A 25668-nucleotide genomic window follows, 5' to 3' on the forward strand; every position below is an offset into this window, starting at 1 on the left:
AGATCTGGAGAACTGGCGAAAGAAACTACGATGTTCAAACAGTGTTCATTTTAAATTAAAGAGCAGGAAAACTCACACCATCAGCACCCAAGCCTCCGTTTCTGTAGTTTGTGCACGGAAGTGTGGAGGCTGCAGGTGAACACAAATTCTTTAAAAGAAACAAAAGTTACTTATTTAATTTTTTTTTTATTTCTGCTTTTTTTCTTATGTATAGTTGTTAGTAAATGTAAAGAGACGGTATTTTTAAAATGAGGAAATAAAAGCACACAAACACACAATGTTTCTTTTGGAAAACTGATGTATTTGATTATTAGAGTAAAGAATTACAGTATCTTAGTTGTTAGTAGGTATTAAAGTGTAGAGAAACTGGACCCATAAAGATCTTCCAACTTTCCAAGAAAGTGCATGTAACAGTCCGAAGGTTGTCAAACCCGATATATATTTATACTTATAAAAACACTATCATTTTGTCCCCTGGCCGTGATGGACTTCTTGTGAGAGCTTTATGTACATTTTCTTGCAAGGGAGCTTGTATTTCCACATCTGAACATATTTACAGAAGCTTCAACACATAACTTTGCACTTGATGTCAGTGAGGATGCTGGGACATAGCAGCAATGTGGAAATCCAGCTCAGATACTAAAAGTGATCCTTCCAATTTGATTAGCTGTCTCAGTTCCAAAATCCAGGAAACAGGCCAGACTGAATGTTCCTCTATTTGTAACCGTCTTGCTCTCAACAACAATAAAATATGAGCAACAGAAGATAGAAGAAAAAAAATGGAAGTAAACAAAAAAAGTAGAAAGTACAATACACAGAGACTGTAACGAGAAAACAAATTAACACTAAATAAACCCTTGAAATGTAGCAAACTTCAATGTTTTGTCTTCCTTAAATAAGATAAAGGTAAATAATAATCGGAAAGACAGGAACTACAACATCATTTAGTCCCTTGCCTGAATTTCATTGTTTTGTCTTGATGAGGCGGGGTGGGGGGGATTCATGAACACACAGATGTTAGACCATCTACAGAAGATCAGTGTACATTATTTACAGCAAGTCTGTTCGCTTATTACAGGGCTAATGCATCACATGAACATAGACAGTTCAATTATAGCTACTACAGACAGAAAATAACTTAATGCCAAGGTAAGGTTATCTAACCAGATATTCTAAGTTTCAAAAGCACATTTTTAAAGCACCCATTGTGGCTTTAAAATAAACAAAACCTAATTGTTAATGCTTCCACTTGGTTTCAAGCAAGGTTATAATCACTAATAAATAAGCTCCTTAAAACTATAACATGTACATTGTACAAAAAAAGCAACTTGTCTTCACACTCATGTTCGTAAAGATTCAATGGCGAGCAAAGCAGTTCAGCTGATTTTATCCCTGTCTTGTTCTCTTCCTCTGTCTGTGTCTACATATGTGTACAGTATGCCTTTAGGCATCTTTATGTGTCTGTGCCCAGTTGAGGACATATACTAATTGGTGGCAATTTCTTTATTGTCCTCCATGAAGCGTGTGAACCGGAAGTGGGCCCCATTCTCTGTGTTGGCCATTTTCTCCAGACCAGCCAGAGCAGCATTGGGCTCCGTGTTGTGTAGCTTATCTAGGCTGCCTGTCAGGCCACCTATGGGAGAGCTGCCCCCATTTCCGACACCACCTGACATGGGTGGGATGCCTCCGTTCTGGATGACAGAGATTTCATTTGTCTTCATTGCGAGACCATTGGAGAAGGCCGCAGCATACTGATTCCAGAAACTGGTCGGGTCTCCGTTGCTTGCCCTTGATGCCATGTCCTTCTGGAAGATCTCGGGAAACTTGACTGGGTTGGTGCCAAGGAAGGCCATCGGGCCATCTACGGAGAGCCTGCGGCCACGTCTGGCAGGAGCGCTGTTCCACATGTGGGTGCCCATGTGAACCTACACAGACGGAGAGGGAGAAGAACAAAAGAGAGGAGGTGAGAGACAGAGCAATGAGCGGGATGAAAACTAGTGATGTTTACAAACTTGGCCACAAGAGCTGCACATGAGATGATGCAATGGAAAAAATAATAATAATGCTTGAGTGTGAATTAAAATAGCTTCACACCCTGAGTGCAGCAGATCAGTTAGCTGCCTATGCTATGAGAAGTACAAACACTGTGTAAACATCTTTTGGCAAGACTGATACATGCTGTTTAATCTGAACTTTAATTTGCTCATCTCACAAGGGGACCGCACGGCTGAAGCAAAAATTGCACTGTCCAGTTTCATTGCCCCAGCCAGTATTACATGTGACATTTCACCTCTGCCCATACCCTTTCTAAGAACAAGACAACATTCTGCTTGGACATTTTTGAAACACTGCTCCAAAATAATTGTATTTTAATGTGGCTCATATACAATAGTTTACACAAAGTTAATGAGCCTTTTTTTTTTTAAAAAAAACTGTGAGATATCGCTGTAAGTCTAGTATCATCCAACAGCCTGAGCTTGATTCAGTAAATCTTTTAGAAATAAAAAACAAACAAACAAACAAACAAAAAACATATGCCCTTATTTCTCCACTAGGAATTGGAGATTGAGACATTCAAAAAATAACTAACATAATTGTAAATTAAGGCCACATAATCCCCCAAAATCCTAAAGATCACTAAGCAGATCTTTTTCTTGATGATTTAAGCCTGTGACATTTTTTACAGAATCCGTTATGGAAAAATACAGACTTACTTAGCTCACAGTGATTATACCTGATAATTAATTGTGTGCACTGGATCATTCTTAGCTGATCACATGCTGGAATTTCTCTCCAATAATTATATTACATGCATGATTCAGCTTTTCCATTTTTTTCCCACTAAGAGCAGTTCCTTTCATTAATTATACCACATTACCACATCTTGATGCCTAGTGCACTGACATGCCATATAAAATTAAATAGTAACCCTGAGACTCGTTTTTCATGAACATTCTCACGCACATACTTTTAGGAGGCCAATAGTTTGCTGGGTGTTTCGACATTTACCTTGAGGTTTCCTTTGGTGGTAAAAGCTCGGCCGCAGATGCTGCAGGCAAAGGGTTTCTCCCCTGTGTGGGTTCTCTCATGGATCTGCAGAGCACTGGCGGAGGAGAAACACTTTGCGCAGGTATTGCAGAAGTGTTGCTTGGGAGTCCTGCGTGGTGGAGCAGTGGAAAGCACTGGGGATGTTGAGGCAGATGATGTGACCAAGCCAGGGGGTACCTCCTTGTTTTCCGGATGAAGGTTATGAAGGAAACCATTGACTTCTGGTTTGCTTAGAGAACCGACAGATAGAAGAGAAGGAGTTGGGCTGGAGGACAGGCTGGTATTTGATGGCTCAAATAGCTGTGAGGGCAGGTCTCGCATTTGATGTGTTAGCATATGCTGCTTGAGATTGCCCTTGGTGGAGAAACCCCTGTTACATGCCGTGCAAATAAATGGTCTTTCTTTGGTATGGCTTCGATAGTGAATGTCCAAGGCACTCTGACAAGCAAAGGTCTTCCCACAGATGTCACAGGATGTATTCTTGATGGTGCTACGCTCACGGAAGGGGAAAATCATGCCCAAAGGGTCTTTTGGTGAATTGACAGATGTCAGGTCCAGGGCTCCAAGGTTGGAGGGATGTGAGTGCAAGAGGCTTATACTGGTGGGGTCTGAAGATAAGGCCCTTTGGTGCCTTTCTTCGAGGCTCGGGGATTTGTGTGGTTGTGGCTGCATGCTAGTGGGTGATGGCGCCTGCATGGAGGAGGTAGATTCTGACACCGCTGGACTCCCGGCGCTTTGGCTTTCAACATCACCTCCCAGAGATGAGGAGTCATTGGTGAGACAGTCACCTTCAATTAAGCCATTTGCAATAGCCTTCATCTGGATCACATTATGTTCCTGCATTTCATTATTATATTCTTGGCCATTCCTCTCTTGCCCTTCCTGGGTAGCCATTTCAGGGGGAGCTGGGGAGTTACATAGACTGTCATGGGAAGCATCAGCAGATCTGGGTGTATCTGGCACACTGCTGTCTGGACCCTCTTCCATTCCTTCAGTGTTGTCATCAGAAAAGTTGTCAAGATCATCAAAGTTTCTCTCTTCAAATGAGCCAGTATCAGAAGCCATGGACTCTGGATAACTCTCTGGCAGAGGGGTGTTGGGGATCTGCCCACCCATATGCATACGGATATGTTGCTGTAGAACGACAGCATTCGTGAACTTCTTCTGACAAATGGGACAGGAGTGTTGAACTCTAAGAGGAGGCATGGCCCTATGAACACTGTAGTGGGTTTTAAGATTTCCCTTGGTGGTAAATGCCCTGCCACAGATTTTACACTTGAAGGGCCGTTCCCCAGTGTGAGTGCGATAGTGCATTTTCAGTGCACTTTGGCAGCTCAGCACCCGGTGGCAAATGACACATTCATTTGGGTCTTTCACCTTTCTATCAATGTTCTCCACAAGTTGTTGTAACTTGGATGTCTCCGATCCCTGGAGAGGATCCAGAATGCCTACAAAAGGGAACTTAGCCTTGAACTGATCAGACATAAGGGGCATGAGTGGGTTGGTCATCATGGGTGGGCTGGTAGAAGTCGTATACTCTGCAATGCTTTCTGATGCACAACTCACATTTGTCATGAGACCCGAAGTCTTGCTGCCTTCGTCAGTTTTTCCATTTGAGGTAGGCAGTGTTGCACCTTCACCCTCTTCAGATACACCATCATTACTTTTAGCTGAAGGCTCAGTGGCACCTGAGTCACTCTTTGCAGTAACAGAAGGACTAGTTATGGCTATTGAATGATCTTCCTTTTTGATGAAATGTGGCAGGCTTGGCATGGTTGGTGGTAGCAGCATGCCGACTGATGATGTCAGAGTAGGCAAAACTGGTTTACTGTCAAGCCAGCTGGTCACAGGTTTCTCAGGTGGTATAGACATGCCGTATGGAATGCCAGTGCTTGTTGGTATGTTGTCTAAATGCTCAGGAACAGGGTAAGGGTTCATCTGGATATGAGGGTATTTTTCTTTATGACGCTGAAAATGCACCTTCAGGTTACCACGAGTGGAGAACCGGTTGCCACAGATATTACACTTGTAGGGTCTCTCACCAGTATGTGAGCGCAGGTGAATTTGCAAGGCACTGTCACTCCCAAACACCTTGCCACAAAACCTGCACTTATGTTTGAAGAAAGCATCATCAGAGCTGCTCTTATGCTCAAATGAACTGACATTTGGCGGCTTGTCTTTTCTCTGCTGGGCCAAAGCTGCTAAAGAGTTGAGGTCCTCTACAGTGGTGCCAACACTGGGCAGAGAACTGGAGAACATGGGATTTCCAGGTGGGGGTTGAGGTAGAAGGGGATTCACGGCCGAGCTTAACAAGCTACCAATTCCAAATGCTGGCGTCGATGACTTTGCTAGTGAGGAGCTGCTTAGTTGAGAATGAAGGCTACTCATATGAGTGGGCCTTTTGTCAGAGGATTGGGGATTGATTGTTGATGGCCCCAGTGTGGTAATGCTCTGAGATGTCTCACTGCTGCTTGGGTTGGACTGAGGTAGCTGTGCTGCTGCAGCCAGCTGCTTTATGCTGCTAATACTGGCCGACTGGCTGGCCAGGTTCTGTGCTAGGCCTGCGGCTGCCGCCAGCTGTTGAGAGAGATGTGAGCTGAGTGTGGTCAGGGGGCTGGCAGCTGGCCCCATTGTGCCGGGAGCAGAAGTTGGAGGTACCTGTATTTCTGGTGACTGGGAGGCTAGTAGCAGTATCTGATGGCGAATCTGTTCAATAAGCTGCAGCTGGTGGATCTGTTGCTGTTGCAGGGCTAAGAGCTGCTCCATTAGTGCTGGCACGGCCACCCTTGGTCCTCCAGTCGAACGGGCTTCTTGGGAGAATTGGGCCACAGCCACTTTGGTGCTCTGCAGATTTTCAATTATGACATTGCTGTTGATCATGGAGAAGTTCCCCAGTTCAGTTAGGTTACTGAGCTGAGGTAGTGAGGCAGAGATAGCTGAAGTACCTACTGCAGGGGCCAGAGGTGCCTCTATCAGCATGGCTGCTGACTGTATTAATGGGGCTTCCGCTCTCTGTATGACTGCCGTCCTCTTCGTGACCACTGCTCATTCCGGAAACGTCCACGTCCATGGATTCGTCTTTTTCAAGAGTGTTAGGCTCCAAAAGGTCACTGCCCTCTGTTTGATCAGTGTTATTAGCTGTGTCATTCATCTGGTCATCGGGATTATGAGGAGGAGACCCAGGCGAGAAAGTTCCGACAGGGGACGCAGGATTTTCATTCACTATCAGAACTAACTGATTCTTAGTGCAATTCTTCTGGTGTTCCTCAAGATCTGATAGTTCAAAGAACTCAGCACAACATCTGCTACAGACATGGGCGTCTGACTCCTTGCAGGGGGGGTCCTCGGAGCAAAGTTCTGTGTCCCCTGAAAAAGAGGAAACAGAGGATTAGCGATTAGAAATGTTTTGCAGCTGAAGAAGCAGATTTATCTTCTTGAATTCAATTGTTGTTAATCTTAAGTTAATCAGTTTTAACACTTATCCTTCTGATGTGTTCACGAAAAAAAGATTGAAAGGCAACAGTAAGCTGGCAGAAATGAGAAAAGGCCTTATTCAATGTAGTGGCCTCTGAAACATGATAAGAGGGGATACAAAATCAATGGGAACTACTCAAATATTGGTTAAAAGTGATCTTTGAAGATGTACATCTGGGTTTCATCAGGCCAACCAAAGGTAATCATTTTCTCTAGATAATCCATCAAAATATAGAATAGAGTGAAGTCAGGATCATTGGGTCTTAATGAAATTTCATAGAAAAGCATTGATTTCCTATATTCCATGCCCTTCAAAGTCTACTTGTCCACTCGGTGCAAATCAAGCATTTGAAGGACTTATTAGACTTTCAATTTGCTGTCAACTTTGCTCATTTTCAGCCAACTACAGGCATCTTGGACAGGTTATCTATGTCACTAAACTAATTTGTATCCACTCAGCCTGCAATCACAGTGAGACAAGAACAACAGAGCCTGTGGCACCACATCTACTGCATATACACAAGAAAGCAAAAACAAAGAGGAAGAAATTCAAGAAAGAAGTTTAAGGTAAACAGTTACTCAGTTGATAACCAAAAAACATGAAACAAATCTGCCATCTATTATAAGAATAAAAAATATTTATTATTCTTAAGACTTTTGTTTAAGTATTGTCCAATAAACCCAAAAGTTAAATCCAAGAAAGGACAGTTATCGGTGAATTCATTTAAGGAAAAAAAATGCCTGAAAGGGATTAAATAAATAAATAAATACTTGGTCAACGCTAAAGAGCAGTGTGGCATATGAGAACGCATGCATCACAAACTTGCCAAAACTAAGAAAGCAGACACACCAGTTCATAGAACAAGCACAACAGAAACTTCTCTTGTTACTTAGACAAAAATTCTAAAGTGACGACCACATTCCAAATGCGCACTGAAACAGGTTTTGAAATTTTCCATTTTAATAAACAGGACGAGTCAGGGAATGAAAAGGCAAGACGACACCCTGCCCCCAGAGCCACTGCTGTGCTCCAGACTTTCCTTATTCATTTCCCTCTTTGTCACACTAAAATCTCGCTATTTAGCATACAAGTTGATTTACAAATTGCATTTCTCTATGAATCCCTTTCATTGTGCCTCTGGCCCCTCAACACTTTCATCAGGGCCAAGAATTCATTTGCAAATGAAACCCAGAGAAGTGCAGCCCTGCCCCACAGAGAGACAGGATGCCTTCCCATTGTTCACACAGCATGGGAGCGGCGGGGATCGTCGGCACAGCCTGGCCCTGCTCATCTCAGTCGACTCAAAGCAGATCCTGTTTAATTCAGGGATTATCTCCCTCAATGTTTCTCCGCTCAGAGACATCAGATAACGCAAAGTTGCCATGACAGTAAACCCCGGCCCTCACACCACCAAACCATGCAAACAGGGAAGACTCAACTTTAATGATAACTTTTCATGTTAAATCCCCCCCCCACCCCCACCCCCACTTCCACACACCCGTCTACCTACACCCCAAGCGTTAATTTTGAAAAAATGTGTTTGATTCATAGTGTGAGAAATGTGAGGATTAAATAAACACCTTTTCTCTTTTCTCAAGGTTCACTGTACACAAATTAGTGTGAAGAAAATCAAATCATATGACAATGAGCGGGATGAAAACAGAAGAATATAGAAAAAACAAAAACTTCTGCCTGACTTTTGGAAGATGCAGAGTTATTCATAAAAAATAAAATACCTGAGTTTTCACTGTGTGTGTGTCTGTGTGTGCAAATCTACACACAGCAGAGAAAAAGCTCTACAGTGGAATTTAATTAATTCACTATTTAACTCACAAACATAATAAGTGTGTTTCTTTAATTGAATAAATCCTAACAAATACTAAAACATTATTTTTTGTACAGTGCATTTTCAAAAATTGTGCACTTTCAAATTATTTAAGTTTATCAAACAAATGCCACAATAAAACAAATGCAAGGATAAAATATAACTATCGCTAGAATATAAAATTACACTAAAAAAGACAGCAAAGATAGATGAGCTTTCCCTCAAAATGTACATTTCTATACGCTAACTAAGGAACTGCTAAGACTCGTCATCAAATTGCAATGCAGCAAGGGACATTGTCGTCTTCCGAACTCTATCACAAGTTTAAGGAAAGCCAATGGTAAAAATGCCTTTACGGCTGTACAGTGTAAGAATCATTTCACCACCAACTGCATATGACTTTTTACACTGCCAAAATATGTCTTTACTTGATGACCGAAAAAGGATCAAAACTGAATTAATGCATCACTACAAATCCACTGTCCACATAAGACTAGGAGCAAACAGCGCAGATGCTAGCATTAGGCTTAATTCCTAAAATAGCAAGGATTAACTTCAAATTACAATTAAGATAAAGTCAAGCTGGTATGAAGAAAGACTGTAAACTTCGATAGAATGTCTATCAATAGCACAATGTAAGTAGTGAGCAGAGCTAAAGGGCGTTAAGGCAGACAGCAAGAGGACGGAGCCTCAAAGAGATTGACCAAAAATCTGAATATGAGAGACAAGAAAGTAAGGATTAGTCAAAAAAGTTGGAGAGCTTTGAGAGATCCTACATTATTTTTTCGCAGGGGGCCTCTGTGAGCGTCTTGACACTTGTAACTTCAGGAGGGTTTCTGCTCACATCTTCTCCAGCCCTCAGGACTCATCCCACTGAACACTAGATGGGGTTCCACTAAAGCTGCCGTGGTCCAGGACAAGATTCAAATCTCAGAAGCTCTGCCCCGGTGACATGGTTAAAGCTTAAGGGGAGGGAAAAAGGCAAAGCAAGTCCTTCAGGCTACACCTAAACTCACACCACATAAACAATGGCAAAATGACAAGCGAGGCACTCTGTGTTTGCAGGGAGAAACAGCGCAAAAGGGGGCTGCCCTGCCAATCTCTCCTCTAGGGGGGCCACTCTGATAGGGCATAAGGGGATGGTCACAACATTGATAAGGCCCCACAGTCAAACACACTCTTAAATAAAAAAGCTGAGGCCTTGCTGGGCCGCCTGCAGCTCTCATCAGCAGGGTCAATGGCAAGGCAGAGAGGAACACAGTGAGCCCTGAACTCTGATCACCTCCAAACAGAGGGACGCTGGCAAAGGTTAAAACAGCTCAACATCCCACCCTCTGTGGCTCTCACTCCGACCTCCCAGTAACTACAGCCCTGAGCATCACTGATATTCAGCTACAAATACAATGACTTTCTGTTTCCCTTTCTGCTACCAGAACACTCTAGAAAGACACACAACTCATTTATAATGAGCACTGCTTCAGCTAAATAATCCCAAACTTAAAGACAACATGGTCATACTCTTATAATTACATACACAAGACACTTGCAACTATTTTAGCATATGGCCTAGACATAATTAGGAATTTTTGCATTCTGCAGATGGGTTGTTGAAACAAGTGACTTTCCCTCACTCCCCTTTATTAGATTTAAAGGAAATTTAGGGGAAAGAAACAGCACTCAGGGATAGACAAGGTTTTGCATTAATCATCAAGTTCCTAAAATCACGTGAAACAGCGTTTCAATGCGTGACTTTCTCCCGACAGGAATATTTATTTTAAATATTTATTTTAAATGCACATGCTTTTCAGGTTGTGCTAAACACAGTGTGCTGCACAGAATTTTTTATTTTCTCGCATGAAATCTGTAGGCCATTTTTCTAAAAATTTAAATCAAAAGATGTATTTATTTTTAAATTGCAGAAAGTATAAATTTTGTGCGGCAAAATTCGATCACACTGCGCCGAATAACAAAGTCGGGGCTTCTTTCCATTTATGAACATTTATGAAATTACTTAAAATATTAATGGATATTTTTTTTCCTCCTAATGAACGCATGACTGAAAAGTCGGTCAACAAAAATACACGCTGCAACGTCCTGTAGCGAAATGAAAGCTTTATTTATAACTATTCTACAGTGATCTGAAACGCAGTTTTATTAGTGTCTTGTTTGGCTCGAGTATTCCCCTTTTCTACAAAAACAAAGCAGCTTGCAATTAATTATAACTTTACTGGCTTATGTTGGCCTCTGAAACTCTGAGAGCTCATGCAAAGTCCTGAAAGCCACTTTGTACAAACTCATTTCACATTTTAGGCACCACATTTCTAACAAAGCATTCTTACTGCAGTTTTTTCAAAGGTGTAAGATGGTCGCATTGGCTACAAGTCCGCAAGTTAAAATTAGGAAATCGGTTTATCTATGTGGACATGAAACTATCTTTTAGACGAATCGGTTGTGTATTTGTGAAGACAGAATGGCCGAGACAAAACTTCAGTTTCCCAAATATTTGTTTTCTTCTTCTTCTTCCTTTTTATAAGAAAAAAATTGCCTAAAGACGGGTAAACTAAAGAGACCGTCACAGGAGGAACTGGGAAAGATGTTTGTTCATTAACGTTCTCCGGCGCACTCTGTCCTCCTTTCATCTTACTTAAAAAAAAAAAAGAGTAACAAGCCATGGCGTAGACTGTTGATATATTTTCATAAAAGAAGGAGCTATCTGTACGAGTTTGCAGCGCAAAGTTGAAGCACACGGAATACGGTATTTGTCGGCCCGGGACCAAAGAAAAGTTGGGAGCCCCGACAGGGGAGACAGGGTGGTCGATGTCGAGGCAAGACGCCGACCGCTGAACGCAGGGAAGCCCGAGTGCGAGCGGAGCGATTATTTATTTATTTAAAACGCGCTAAAGTTAAGATTAAAAACTTTTGAAACTTTTAAGTCACACCGAGCTCAAACCCAAAGAAAACGCACCATATCTGTGTTCTTATATTTCACTTATTAACCGCCTAGAACTGAGTTTTAACCCCTGATAATAAAATAATCAGCGCAGAAATGTCAAGTTACCCCAAATTGTTCTTGGTACTTGAATAATGGGAAATTCGTGGAAAATCGGTGCATCAACTTTTGTTAAAAGTCGACCATACTTTCATCAAGAAGTCACTTGAATTTGTAAAGAAATCAACAAAAAACTAACAGCATAAACTCCAATTCAAAGTCTTCCTTAACAGTGAGAGTTGACCGCGGACACAATAAAAACATCGCTTAAAAGAAAGAAAAATTCACGGTGATTGCATAAAAGGAGCGTTGGGTTACTTGGACTCACCATTGTGCTCCGATAAAGGCAGATGAGGGTCGGATTGGAAGTGTTGAGGCTTCGCTTGCTTCCTCCGCGACATGCTGGCTGGCACATCAGCAGGCAAAGAATAAAAAAATGACTACAAAACCTTCTAAAAAATTACGTAAATCGAGAACATCCACCGCGCATGTGCCCCGTTATGATTATCAATAATGCTCTGCGATTAATCATACGGGGGCTTCTTTGAAAGGCGATTGGCACCTTGCCAGCCCCCCTCCTATTCAAATGAAGTCTCTTTAATCAATTAGCTCCTGATTTGCTGGGGACTCTTGTCTCTCTCTCAGCTCCCACCCAATGAGTTGATCCGTATGAGGAAGAAAGGCTGGGTTTTCCAAACTCCCTTTAGATACGGTTTAACCCCTTCTGTTAGCCAAGTCAAGGCTTATCTTGACTACTACAGGGGAATGTCAGCGTCTCGAGTCCATGCCCGCGACAGTATCTTTCAGTCTTTTGCAGTGATCACAGTTTATTTTCTTTCTTTTTTCCTTTTCCCCTGTTGATGTGGATTGACGGGACGCTCGCAACTCAAACCTTCACGATCTCCAACCAACTTTAATTTCACTACAACTCGGTAGTCCGTTCTCCACTCTTGCGTTAAGATCGCTGTAATTCAGCTCTTGTTGTGTGCACACCGACACCTACTTTCTGAAGAGTTTGAAGCGAAGCTCCCGGTGCGGTAAAAGGCAACGTCTCGCCAGCATGTTCCGTGCGTAAATGGCACCGTTACGCGTTCCCAAAAGTCCAGAGTGAGATCCGACGTCCGAATCACTTTGATTTGATTATTATTAGCAGAAAGAGGGGTTACTTACTAACACGTTTTCATCACACACTGCGTTCCGCGAATAAACAAACTTTGAGGGCCCGTGCGGCAGTGGGACAAATGTGGAGCCCGGCCCATCGAGGATCTGATTGGTCATCGGGCTATTCAGTCACGTTACCATTCACCTCCACCTCCCTCTCCCTCGCTCCCGCTCTCTCTCTCTTTCTCTCTGATTGAGCACAGCAGAGCCAAACGGTTTGTGCGCGCCGGGATGATCAGTGGTAAAGAGCGGAGAGACAGAAGTCTGTTCATCTGAATGGGGATAAATTAAGCTTTTAAATTCTTCCCCAAACGCTTTTTTAACGAATGCTTGCCTCATATCCATGTCACGCGGACTAATCTATATTTCACATCATGCATTTGGAAAAAAAAAAACAACTAAACTTTTCTTTATATATTCACCATCCACTGGGTTGTTTATGTTGTAAAATCGGCATGAATTACTGCATAATGTCCTTATCAAAAGTTAAATGTTTGGCCTGTTGATATGTTTTATTTTATCACAATGGTAAATGTTTTTATTAGATTGACAATTGGCCAATATATTTCAGCTGATAACGGCAAAGCAAATAAAACGATGTCTTAATCGAGCCTGTGGATTACAGAAGTTACATTATTATTATTATTATTATTATTATTATTATTATTATTATTATTATTATTATAAATAATGCATTAACAGGAGTGCGCATTCACTTGGGATGCTTAAGAGGGCAAGAGATCCCACAGGAGCTTCTTGTGAGCGCTGAGTCGAGTAGATTTATTACCTGAAAAAGATAAACGAAGCTTTCAGTCAGGCTGATTTTGAGAAATGAAGATAATAATGTTACTATAGGTGATGCCTCGGATGCCATTATTTTTCACTGAATATTTAAAGAGCAGCTGCAGGCTAGATGGATCTGGTCCTCTCTTGTGTCAGATATCTTTTAGTTTCGACTAGCCTTACTATTTACTTATTCATGAAAAAAGGAAAGAGCAGAGGGAAAATCAAATACCTCTGATGGCCTTAGTGATCTGCTTTATCAATGCGTTAGGTCGAATAATTAAACAGCACACATAATTTTCAAATGGAACATTCTTTTCTTCTTCTTCTTCTTTTTTGGGGGGAGGGAGTATCAATTGATGCGTAAACTGTCCACAAACCTGGGGACCAGATCGAAATTAAAGCTGTGACTAAAAAAATCAAAGAGCAAATTATCATTAGTAGGGGAAAATGTGTATGTGCGCGTGCAGTTAAAAAGCCCGTGCAATTATATGCAGGAAACTTGAAATTGCTAGGAGAGGAAAAAGGGGTCTGCAATATTGTAATGTCCCGGGCGGAAAAATCAATGGCCAGTTAATTGACGTGAGTGTTGGTGTGAGATTGTAAACAGGGTGATTTGCAGCCCAGCCGAGCAGGAGACATTTTAAATGGGATTCACTCGGGACGGTTGAGGATACAGTGTTAACAGTCATGGGCTGAATGACACAGGCGGACACAGTTTGGGGACCCAACAGATATAACTCAGTGCCAGTGCTTGAAAAAGTTTTAAACTGACTTAAACGTTTTTTATTTCTTTTCTTTTTTCAGAGGCGTGTGTCTGCCTGAATTATTATTTATTATCTGTTGAGTGAGAAAGCGGGAAAAAATAAATATTTAACTTAAAAATGTTTATCATACTAATGATAATGATATTAAGATAGAATTATTAATGTATATTTCTTTTTTTTTTTTAAAAAAACTATTAAAACCTTTGGTTAACGGTGAATGTAATAACCGTTTATTTAACAGGCGCATCAAACAGTTTCTTTTTGTCACTGTGGGGGGAAAGTGCTTTCAAAGAAAAGAGACAGAAGCCTTTGGCGCATAAAAGGTGCGCATTTGTCGGTTATGCGCAATCAATGCTGCGCGCACCATATCAGAGACGGTCTGTCGTGGGTGTCATCATTCACTATTATCACCGACACGTCGTGATTGATCACGTAGCTCAGAAACACTGCACGTCTGAGCGCATAATGCGATAGTTAAAGCGAGGAATCTACCAAAGCGCAGTTGTTAGTGATCCTCACACTCTGTATTTCTAACTAGAAAGCCCCCTTTTTTCTGCTTATTCAACACGTGGTGGGTTTCTATTCACGGTCCTGCTCGACTCGATGCCTAAAGAATTACAACTAGCTGGATTAGGCCTTCATCTAGGTCAGCTGCACGTGTGTGCGCGCGTGTGTGTGTGTGTGTGTGCGCGCGCGCGCGTAGTATTTGTGATAACAGTCGCACAAATGGCAAAAAGAGAGAGCGGACAAAACTCAAGGTTTTACAAGAAAGCAGAGTCTCGTGATTCCAGTAAGTATGAAGAGGAGTGGAGTCCCTGATTAACAGGGCTGCTGCTTACATGGACAATAGGTTTGATTTATATGTTATGAGTAAAGAGCCTCTGTTAAAAAATACCAAAAAGTTATAGAGATAATATTAAGAAAGGGCCTTTTTAATAATAACAAATACAATCACAAACAACCATAGGCTGAAATTCCCTAAAATGTTTTATTTTGTGGCAGAATAAACTAGTACATTATTCCTTCTTTTCTTTATTAACGACAACTGATGAAGTCAATGGTCCCCCTCATTCCCAGAACAAATATCAAGTGCCTGGCATTATTAATGGCACCATGATGTCTTTACTAAAGGATTATGAGCTTGATTAAAGGGATTGTTGTAAGCTGGCCTCATGCTCAAATAAAGAAATAAGGCCATATTTTCCTTCTACCAAGTCACACACTCTGTCACTGTATGACTCTTAACAGAACAGTACTGCTATGTTTAGGGTGCCCAACCTCAGTATTACTCAGTATTTGAGTCATTCCACATTAAGTCTTCTAAAAAACCAAAACGAATAAATAAACAACAACAACAAAAAAAACATATCTAAAGATAATCAGATTATAGGGCTATGGGTAAGAAAAAAAACTCCAGCTGGAGCAGAAATTATTGGTTCATTTACTTGAAGTATGAAGTGAGATTTCTTTGTCTTCCAGACAATCAGAATGCAGCATTTAGCACTGTTTTGCCACCAAAGGAATCCCATTGAAAAATCGCCTGCATTAAAATTCAATACCTGCAGCAGCACTGACTAGCCTCCATTAATTAAGAGATCAAACCCTTTCTATTGTCCCCCAGCAGCCCTGCCACCACTTGTCCCACAGATTGTTTTCCCCCATTGTGCCCTCTGACATCTTCCTGCAGCATCGCCCGATATCAATGGGCCGTGTTTGTTTTTACATTATCTCAGCTGCAGTTACAGACACCCCCTTTCAATCTCATCTTGTTTGAGGGAAAACAAGCAAACATTCAAGGGTGTCGCAGAGGTGCTAGAGGTCACTGGTCCATCACACATATCCTGCATGTCCAGGCTCTGTGTGTGTGTGTGTGTGTGTGATTGTGAGTTTGCATGTGCCACTGGTACAGCCATCTGTGGCACAAACACTGTGAGTGATTGTGTTTAAGCTGTAGCTACTCAGGTACAAGTGTACTAGTGTTAGGAGATGTGTGCCAATGGATCCTTGACAAAGAGCTTCAACCCCCCCCCCTCCCTCGTTATTAGTGAGAGAGGCCAGGCTTCAGTGTCTTTCTGAATGGTGTAACTGGACACCAAACATTACAGGCGGGATGCACTCAAACATAAAACTACATTTGCATCCTTTTGGATAGTTTGCAAACACTAGAATACTTTTGTTTCAGATAAAATACAAACACAGCACAATTTAGAAGAGATTAAAACTTTATGATAGTATAACTTGCTGCATTCTTGTATTAAAAACAATTAATTACACTTTTCAATTTGGACAAATTCAAATCATAGTTTGTTTCGCATCAGATATGACTGATTATTAACTGATGATTCTTATTTATGAATAAACGTTTAAATAGATATAGATAAGTAATATACACAGCACTTGAGCAAAACGAACCTTTAGCTTTAGTTCACTAAGTTTATTAGCTTTATGGCTGTTTCTCATTACTGTCCACCCAAGTTTTTTTTTCTAAATAGATACACTCAGTCACAGTGATGCAATCGTTCAATCCTTCAATTGTTATCATACAAATTCACTTGATTGTATCTGATTAAACATGTTCGCTTGAGTTGCATTAACGACAAACACGGTGGTACTGGACGACCACCAAGACTCCCATTTTAGCTCCTTCGTATTCTTGAAAAACACATTGTGCTTTCATATGACATTGACAAATGATATTTGGATGAAGAGGGATGCTTAGATGGTTAGATGTTTCACAGAATGGAGCCGGATTACACTGACACACATCACTAAGGCTGGAGGTTATAGAGGAACCAAACACTCCAAACATCTTGAAGAAATTACAGACATCACCCACCGAAAGCTGAGTGTTTATGTATTCTTAAGAACCTGGAAGCAAAACTAAAAATTACACATCGACTTATCCCTACATTACTTCACACGCTCGTAAACACAGAATATACAGAATATACACATGCAATGTCTGTGTCGCAGCCACAAAGCAAGCCGGGCGGGTAATGTAACCACACACAAAGCAACGTGCAGGTAACCACCGAGCCAGCAGACACGCCACGTAAAACAAAAAAAACACACGTTCTTACAGTAAATACAGCCACAAAGTTGAAACATATCAAGCGGTTTATTCGCAGTGACTCTGGGCACAAGATGTTTATCAACTGCCGCCAGACAGCTGTGTTGGTCGGCCAGCAGTTAACTGTGTCTCAGACAGCCTCTTATTGCTATTGATAGTTAGCATCAGTGTCCTGGCTGAGGAATGGGACTGCTATAGGCAAACACAAGCTATTGATCTCCAGCTTGTCCCTGACCGGCCTGGAGCTACAGAGGGAAAGAAATGGGAGTGGAGGCCGGGCGGAGCCTTCAGACTCACTGTCTGGCACCTGGGAGAGCTACCGGTGGCGCTGGTCAGGAGTGTATTGAGAAAGATCTCACTCCTTTAGATTGCTGCTTTGTGTTCAAATTAACAGCCTGCATCTATTAATGAAGCATTAGCTAAATTATTCATTTATAGTCCCATTTTAAGTCTTTCATTTTAAGGCCACCTAAAGAAATGCATTTCTTGTCAGTTTTTCTCCAGTCAATGAAATTTTTAACTTCCTACGTACTTTGCATCTTGTCTCGTCCCCCTTTCATCCTTTTTGTTCAGCTTTTTCTTAAATTAATATCCTCATTCGTTTATGTATTGATTGATTGATTGACTGGAATAGAGCAATTCACTTTGGTGCACAGTGCTTTCAAAGCGGCATTTAAGCTCACCGCTAGCAACATTCAATTCATTAAATGACTGCTTCAGATTGTGCCCTGTTTTCTTTATATTTCTCTATATATTCCCAATAAAGAAATCACCACCAAATATGATGCCTTTCTGTACTTAATTGCTCTTTAAAACAAGCACAAACACACATGAGACTGCACTGGGGGTTCAGTGGTTCAAAATGAGGAATCTGTCGGGAGGAAAAGTGTTGCAGGCTCTATGTGAGGTCTTCTTATGTGTTTGCATGTGTGCTCTTGAGCTTCCTGTGACCACACGAGAGGGAACTAAATTTAAGCTGGTGTTTGTGTGTATGCCTGTGTGCTTTAGACTGAAAAAAAACAACAAAACAGAGATACTGTATGTATCTCTGTTTTTATCTCTGTGTTTATTTACCCACATAATATGTAGAGGACAACATTTCTGCAAGTGCTGCATATATATGACATTTTATTTTCAATGAGTAGAACTGAAATTAGATGGCATTTCGTTATAGCTCCACTGTTGTTCCACACCACGTCTGCACTGGAAAGGGGAAGAGGAGTGAAATCTGCCTGGAGGTGAAGGGGGAGGGCTTGTCATTCTTTATTTACCCCACTTGTGGAAGTCTAGTCGGATACGGGATATCAGAGAAGTCAGTTCCCTGATGACAAGCGAGAAGACTACCTTGAGGGGTAAACTCAGTCAAGTTATAGGACTGCCACCACTTCCCCACTTCCTTTTTCTTCACGACTCACTCTTTTCTCCCCTATTTATGTCTCCTCTTGCTTCTTTTTTTCTTTTTACTATTTTCTTTTCATATTTTGCAAAGGAAGATATAAAACGTAAGAATTACGTCAATAAATTTAATTTACTATGGAGTCGAACAAGGTATGAAAAGAAAATGAAAAAGTAAAAAAAAGAAAAAAAAAATCCATGTAATAATGAAAAACACTTCAGTGCCCTTATTTGTGTTTGTGTGTGTGCGCACGCTGGAATCAAATAGTCCCTCTCCTGCTCTCTTAGCTCATTTAGGCTGCATGTCAGACAGAATGGCAATCAGACTCTCTCATCAAACTCCATTGCCCTTTTACTTTTTCTCCTACCTCCTGGCTCATCTTGTTTGGTGAGTTGGTGCTTTTCAAACTCCCATCAAAGCGTCTGGCAAGGGGACACAACACAGCTTGCCTTACATTTTCACGAGGCCCACTGAGGTTCACTCCATATTCTTTAATGATGTTTTGGTACAGATAAAAATTACAGTCTTTTTGTTTCTCAGAGATCTAGCAACTTGAGGGGTTAGGGACAAATAAATAAATACTTCTGCCTACTCCTTTTCAAACAAATAATGGAATGATATTTTGTAATGACTGTGAAGGCACGTGTTTGAAATGTTTGAAATAAAAATGAACTGAACTGAGCATCTCATATCTAAAAACCCTACTACAGATAGGGTATGCATTCTCATCACTCTGGTATACAGCTGCACACATTCAGATGGATAAGGACAAATGTAAGCACACACACACACACACACGCACACACACACACACACACACACACACACACACACACACACACACACACACACACACACACACACACACACACACACACACACAGGACTCTTTTCAAAGAAGTTTGCTTTTTTTATTACTTCCTTTCCCATTCAGTGGCCTCCCCACTTTCCACAGTGCCCTGGGTGTGCAGTGAAAGAGTCGTGCTTATTATGTGCTCCGGGCTCTCCAAACCCAGCTTTGTTTTGTCCAGATAGCTCTCTCTCCCTCACTCTCCTTCTCTGTCTCTCTTTAATATTCACAGTAAGAGTCTTGGCTCTCACAAGACGGCTGTTTTCCCAGTTTTCTCCCCCGCTAACAGCCAAGTGTGGCCCCTGTGAGTGTAAACACGCAGAAGGGAGGGACATCTCCTGACAAACATCTCCAAGGATGTGCCACCCTGCCCCGTGTCATTCATTCTCTACCTGGCACTGGAGCTAAACTGTTAACACTGAAGTGTGAGTGCCCGAACCCTAAAGGACTGCCAGCGGCTGCACATGCCTGGTCTACCTAAATTCACACTACACTCACATCTGCTCTTCACAGAGAAACGATGCAGTGTATAAGCACATCACAGAGTCTGTGCGTGTGTTGCAAAGGCAGAGCTGTTTGCGGAACTTCGTACGATGACAGAATAACAAGTAACTTAATGTACACATTTCTCATAGACCTAATTTGAGATTTCACACCTAATCCATTCTTAAGTATGCCTTGCTTTGTCCCCTTACACTGCACTGAAAGCCCTTATATGTCAGCCTGTTCTGTCAGTGTGAGTTGTGAATGTGTCACCATGACAAATTCTTCTACATTAATTGCTTTTGGCAGTTAAGGTTATTCTCCCTTGACTGTAATGTCTTCCAGGGGTCCTTTGTTTAACCAGGTGGCTAACGTAAGAACCACCTCTCACAGAGTTGATATCTGGAGAGTTGCACCCACTGGAGAAAATTGTCATTACCTTGTAGTTTAGTATCTGCCATTGGCAGCACAAGACTAGCAACCAGCATGAATTAGGAGCGGAGCTTATATTTAACCAGAAGATCACCCCAAACATTGATAAGGCAGTGCACTGCATGGCAGTCAGACCCCTGGTGATGTTAACAGCACTATGCTGTTATCACAGGTGTGATCGCTCACCAGCCCACAACCACATTTACATCTTAATTACCAGCCTAATCAATGGGGTTGCACTTTGACTTCATTTGTGACATTCTTGAAACCTCATTTAAGGTGTAAGAATAGGCCATCGTAAGTACTGGTGGTAAGAGAGAGGCACCTATTTTCACTGTGGGATACAAAGAAGATAAAAAGGGGCATACTCCTGAAGTCTCACAGGCGTGCTCACGCTGCACAGTGGGGTTGACAAAGTGAGCACTGGGAGATATTTATGATAATTGCATACTCCTCCCAAAATGACAAAGCAAATTGGTGAGACGTGCAGCGTATGACAGAAAACGGATAGCTTGTGGGACTTGAGCGGGGTGATTTAAATGCCAGGTGATTGAACAACAAACTCGCATTAAGACCTTATTGATGAGTTCAGAGTTTCATTTGGGATCAATAAGACGATTGGTCGAGGCTGAAGCCAATACATGCAGTAGGGAGAGACTGCGGGGTAGAGAGATGAGAGGTTATTGAACTGCTTCACCACAGAATAGAGAAGACACTGGGTTATGTTTATCTAAAAGTGGCCTCAGTGTAAATTCCTGCAAACAGCAACAACTGGAGGATTTTATCCAGAGGGGTGGCAGGATATCATCATACGGTGATGTCAGAATATGGAAGCGAGCAGTTTTTGTTAATCAGCTTGGAATGACGCCTGATTACAGATGAAAGCTCGATGTAAATGTTGACCATTGAGAGATTATGATTTGAGTGTCAAAATATTTTTAAGATGGAATTTAAACAGTCAAATAGGTTTCCAGCCTGAGTCAGAAACTCCACAGGTTGCAAGTGAGCATGTGAAAACTAGTTAGCGAGGGAACAGTGAATTGGAAATCTTTAGCCTAATGGTTAAAATGGTTGAAAGTAGTAACAGACAAGCAGTGGAAACGATGAATAATCACCCAGCTTCTACTAATCCAAAAACACAAATGCCAGCTCAAAACATATGCAACACAACAACATCTGGTATAGTATAATTATTTGTGTTAAATAACATCAAGTTTAAACTCCACTGAGATGAGCTGAAGTAGATGAACAAGTACACGAGCTCAAGAAGCACTTGCCTAGACTATTAAATGTCGATTTGTGCTGTTGTGGCTTGTTAAGTTACTTCTTCACTGGTGCCGAAAAGAGAAATTCACTATGATTGCTGAAGCCGGCTGTATGGGTGAGAGGCCTAGTACTGTAAAGCTTGAAGAATCACAGCTGTGTCATCACTCTCCTCCTACGGTGTGACAGATGATGCTAACAATGAACATTTCATCTTCAGCTGCAGCGCAAGCTCCTATAAGACAGAGATGAAGTACATGGGGCGAGATGAATTACAGCACAGTGATTTATCACGACAGGCCAATAAGAATAATACAAATGAACAATTAGCAAATTTAGCCTTAATTAACCGCTCCGAGACAAAAGACGAGCTTGTACAGCATGTGCGAACATGATTCGAAGTAGTCAAAGCACAGGGTTAATCTTCACGCAATTTGAGGAATATTACTGTGTTAATTAGGGTTAATTGAATAATTTGCCTCATTGCATACTGATTATAGATGTCAAACACAGAGGGGATATCTTGATTAAGCAGAATGTTCTGAATAAAGGATGTGTGTTTAGTGGGCAAGTGTGAAATACCTACAGATTAAATGTCAATCAAAAGCTTTTCAAAGGCACAAATATTATTCTTGAGCCTTAAAAACAAAGTATTTTTTATGTACTTTTTGTATTTTGAAAGCCAGTCAGATGACTTTGATGGAGTAATTTATTCTGCAACACATTAACAGTTTCTTTAAACAGATGTAGTTCAAAAGAAGACAAGGAGAGACTGTGGTGTTTGCCTGGTTTGAACCATGCTCACATCACATGGGTTCTGTTTTTTTTCAGCACCTGATTTGGAAAAACTCTGTTTCCCACACAGTCTCCTCATGACTGATAATGCAATTTAACAGGCAATACAATACCGTGCGAGACCTGGATGACATGCTTCCCTCGTCTCAGCACTGGCTTGAGAATTAAAACCCACAAGATCTTTGGCACACATTTGTGCACTCCTGCATCCACACAAACAGATGCAACCAAAACAAATTAGCCCATATCTCATAATTCAATGTCACAAAATCTAATTGGTATCAGCCGAAGCCCGAAGCCCTTAGAACTTTAAAGTTCCAAGGGCTTTTGGCTTTGTTCTAAAAATATACATTTTAGTTAAATAAAAAAAAAAAACCAGCAACACAAAAAACAACACAAACACATTTTGACATTATGTCAATAAGTGAAAACTGCAGAGACCTCCCTCCTCACCCTCCCAGCCCTACATGCATGCCTACAAACACAAAAATGTGCCCTTAAACCTGCTGAGAGAATAAAGCATACATTACACAGTGAGTTCTTAATTAGACGGTATATATGATGGCTGTTTGTATACGTTTAAGTTTATGTGTGTGTGTTTGTGTATGTATCCACAATGTGTGCGTGTGCTGCAGAGAAATAGGATGATGCCATCATCCAGGGAGCTGGCAGCAAATATCTGGTTAACAAATGATGATGTGAATACATGGCCTCATAAGTCTATAAATCAGATTCTCCCCTTACAAATTAATAGAGTTCACAGTTGACGGCTGAGGTGAGACATCGTAAATTATGTTTGGCACATGAAAATGGAGCAAAAACTGGAGGAGAAATAATAGAAATTTGCCCTGCTGTATTGGGATTATTGCTTTCCTAAAAAATGAAAAATAAAATGATGGCAATAACACATTTAAATACTTTAGGACATTTTTCCTGATTACCCACTTAGAGTGGAGAAAAAAAAATCAGTTCTCGTGAACAAAATTACAATTTTTTTTAAACAGAAGTGCTCACTTCATGCATACTCTGCTTCACTTAATATTTTGAACTGTTAGTTCTTATGCATATATTTTCTATCGTCCCTGCATTTTCCTGTCATTGCAAATAGCTGCCAAAGAAATGGCAGAACAGGCTTCTTGGCACATGGCTTGAGGATGATATCAAAGACAGAGGAGGAAACATCAGTAAAAAGACTAAAAAAGGACAACAGAAACAAGAGAAATGTGGGGGATGATGGGAGGAGGGCTAAGTACCAGGAGCGTGTCAATGTGGGGGGCTAATGGTGGGGGTACCAAGGTTGCAAGCAATTTCTCTTTGTTATCAAGTGAAATGACTCTGCAAATATGACAATAAATCACAGTGGAAATCAATCTGAGAGGAGGCGACTGTGAGCCACTGATAATGCATCAATCAATATTTAATGTTTAGACTTTAATTAATCCACAGGCGCCAAGCATTCTTTAAGTGACAAAGCACGAGGAGAGGGGGAAAAAACGAGCAGGGAGTGCTTTTGCATAGAATAGCTCTTATATCAAACTGAGACACTGAGCGGAGCGGCTTCATCAGTCGATTTCCCACAGCTTCCCAGTGTTGCTTCATTTCCTATTCTCTTATTTGCGAGACCTTGAAACTGAAGAGAATAAAAGTACGCATTTGGAAGTTAGATGAAAAATGGAAATGCATAAATACCTTTACTGGGTATATGTGACACTGCTTAGGTGATGTTTAAAATATGTTCCGGATCCACCCAAAGTCCTAGGAACTACACTCAAAAAAGCAAAATTGGGTGGTTATTAAATTTACAAGAGTCTAACTTGTAATTTGAATATAAAAATAATTTTATGTTTCTATGGTGAATGTAATTAAATCATGTACGATCTGCATGAAATTCAACAACTTAATACTAGTTCAATGTATTCTTGTTTCAATGACATGACGCAATCTAGCAAGAGTGGTTAGCTGCGTGGACTCGCAATATCACAAGATCACGCGAGATTTCAAACCACAGGAAAATCACTGTGATTATAAGTGGCAGAAAAGCATAACCACAGCACTTTTTTTAACCTGTTAGGGACAAAAACATAAAAAATTTCTGCATTTAACTATGAAGTGACATCTCGGTGGCGCTCGGTTAGCACTATTGCCTCATAGCAAGAAGGTCCTGAGTTCAACTGGCCACAGCCTTTCTGTGTGGAGTTTGCACGTTCTCTCCGTGTTTGTGTCTTCCTGGGTACATGCAGTAGGGTTAGGTTAATTAATGATTCTAAATGGCCCATAGATGTGAGAGTGAACGGTTGTCCGTCTCCGTGCGATATAATGGTGACTTGGACAGGTTGTGCCCCACCTCTTGCCCTGTGACAGCTGGGATAGGCTCCTGCGACCAAGGGGATGGATGGAGTGACAGCTATGTCTTCAATCCATTAAATTGGAGGAAAATAAGACGCACATGACAAGTTTTATGTTAACCAGACTCTGACTTTGTTGAACACTGCAAAAAATAACTCTTTAAATGAACTTAAAATAATCATGGAAAGGATTTCCATGTTAGTAAATGGCTTTCTATTTGCATTAAGTACTTTTGTTGGACTAATGTAATTTGCATGGGTTGGATCAACTCAATTCAAACTTAATTAAGTTGGTCCAATTCAAGTACATTAAGTTGGAATAACAGAATTGCATAATGGTAAAATAAAGCAATTTAATCACGTGGAAAACCTTTTCATGATTTCTTTTATGTTCATTCAAATAGTTATTGTTTTTGAGTTTAGATAACAGGCTGCTGCTATTTATTGTGTCTTTATGCACTTGAAATAATGTAAACTACTCAAATAATGATTGTGAGGTTTTGAAATTAGGTGAACTCTGCTCATAATGTAATGTTGTGTTTTGTGCCACATCACACTTGTCTGACCATACAAAAAGGGAAAAAAGTTTACAGGTGTTTTTATTCCCTGTAAGAGAAGGCAAGTTAAAAAGCTAGGTGTAATAGAAGAAGTACTTCATTAGAGGTGTACTTGCCTATCTTTAAATATGACTTATTTGTGCAGTGCTCAAACTAATTCCTCAAATGCCTGTCCAAATTGTATTATAGAAAAAAATGTGGCATTTAGACACATGCCTTCTGTTACACCCAAAACTGTCAAATGATGTAAATGCATGCTGGGAAGAAACTTCAAATCTAGTTTGACTATCCAGCAAACAGGTGCCACAGGCCAGTGAAAATAGTGGTGGCATTTAGTATTGCAATGTATTGGATTACTTAAATACATGTACTTTTTTTGAAACCAACATGGCGGCGCAACCAACGCTTATGGTGGCCTCTCCCACCAAT

The 25668-nt window shown here is 41.0% G+C and overlaps 1 protein-coding gene across 1 annotated transcript; it reads right to left on the minus strand.

Annotated features, from left to right (window-relative positions):
* Positions 1–517: 517 nt before the first annotated feature.
* On the minus strand, positions 518–18323 carry sall1a (spalt-like transcription factor 1a). The gene is given in 7 exon segments (XM_040011584.1): positions 518–1925; positions 3010–5995; positions 5997–6414; positions 11666–12301; positions 13301–13304; positions 16441–16444; positions 18312–18323. Coding segments are annotated over 4 exon segments (3918 nt in total). The 5' UTR covers positions 11739–12301; positions 13301–13304; positions 16441–16444; positions 18312–18323; the 3' UTR covers positions 518–1484.
* Positions 18324–25668: the final 7345 nt, after the last annotated feature.

Source organism: Simochromis diagramma, unplaced genomic scaffold (genome assembly GCF_900408965.1).
Source record: "Simochromis diagramma unplaced genomic scaffold, fSimDia1.1 OVJJ01000603.1, whole genome shotgun sequence".
NCBI classification, from domain to species: Eukaryota; Metazoa; Chordata; class Actinopteri; order Cichliformes; family Cichlidae; genus Simochromis; species Simochromis diagramma.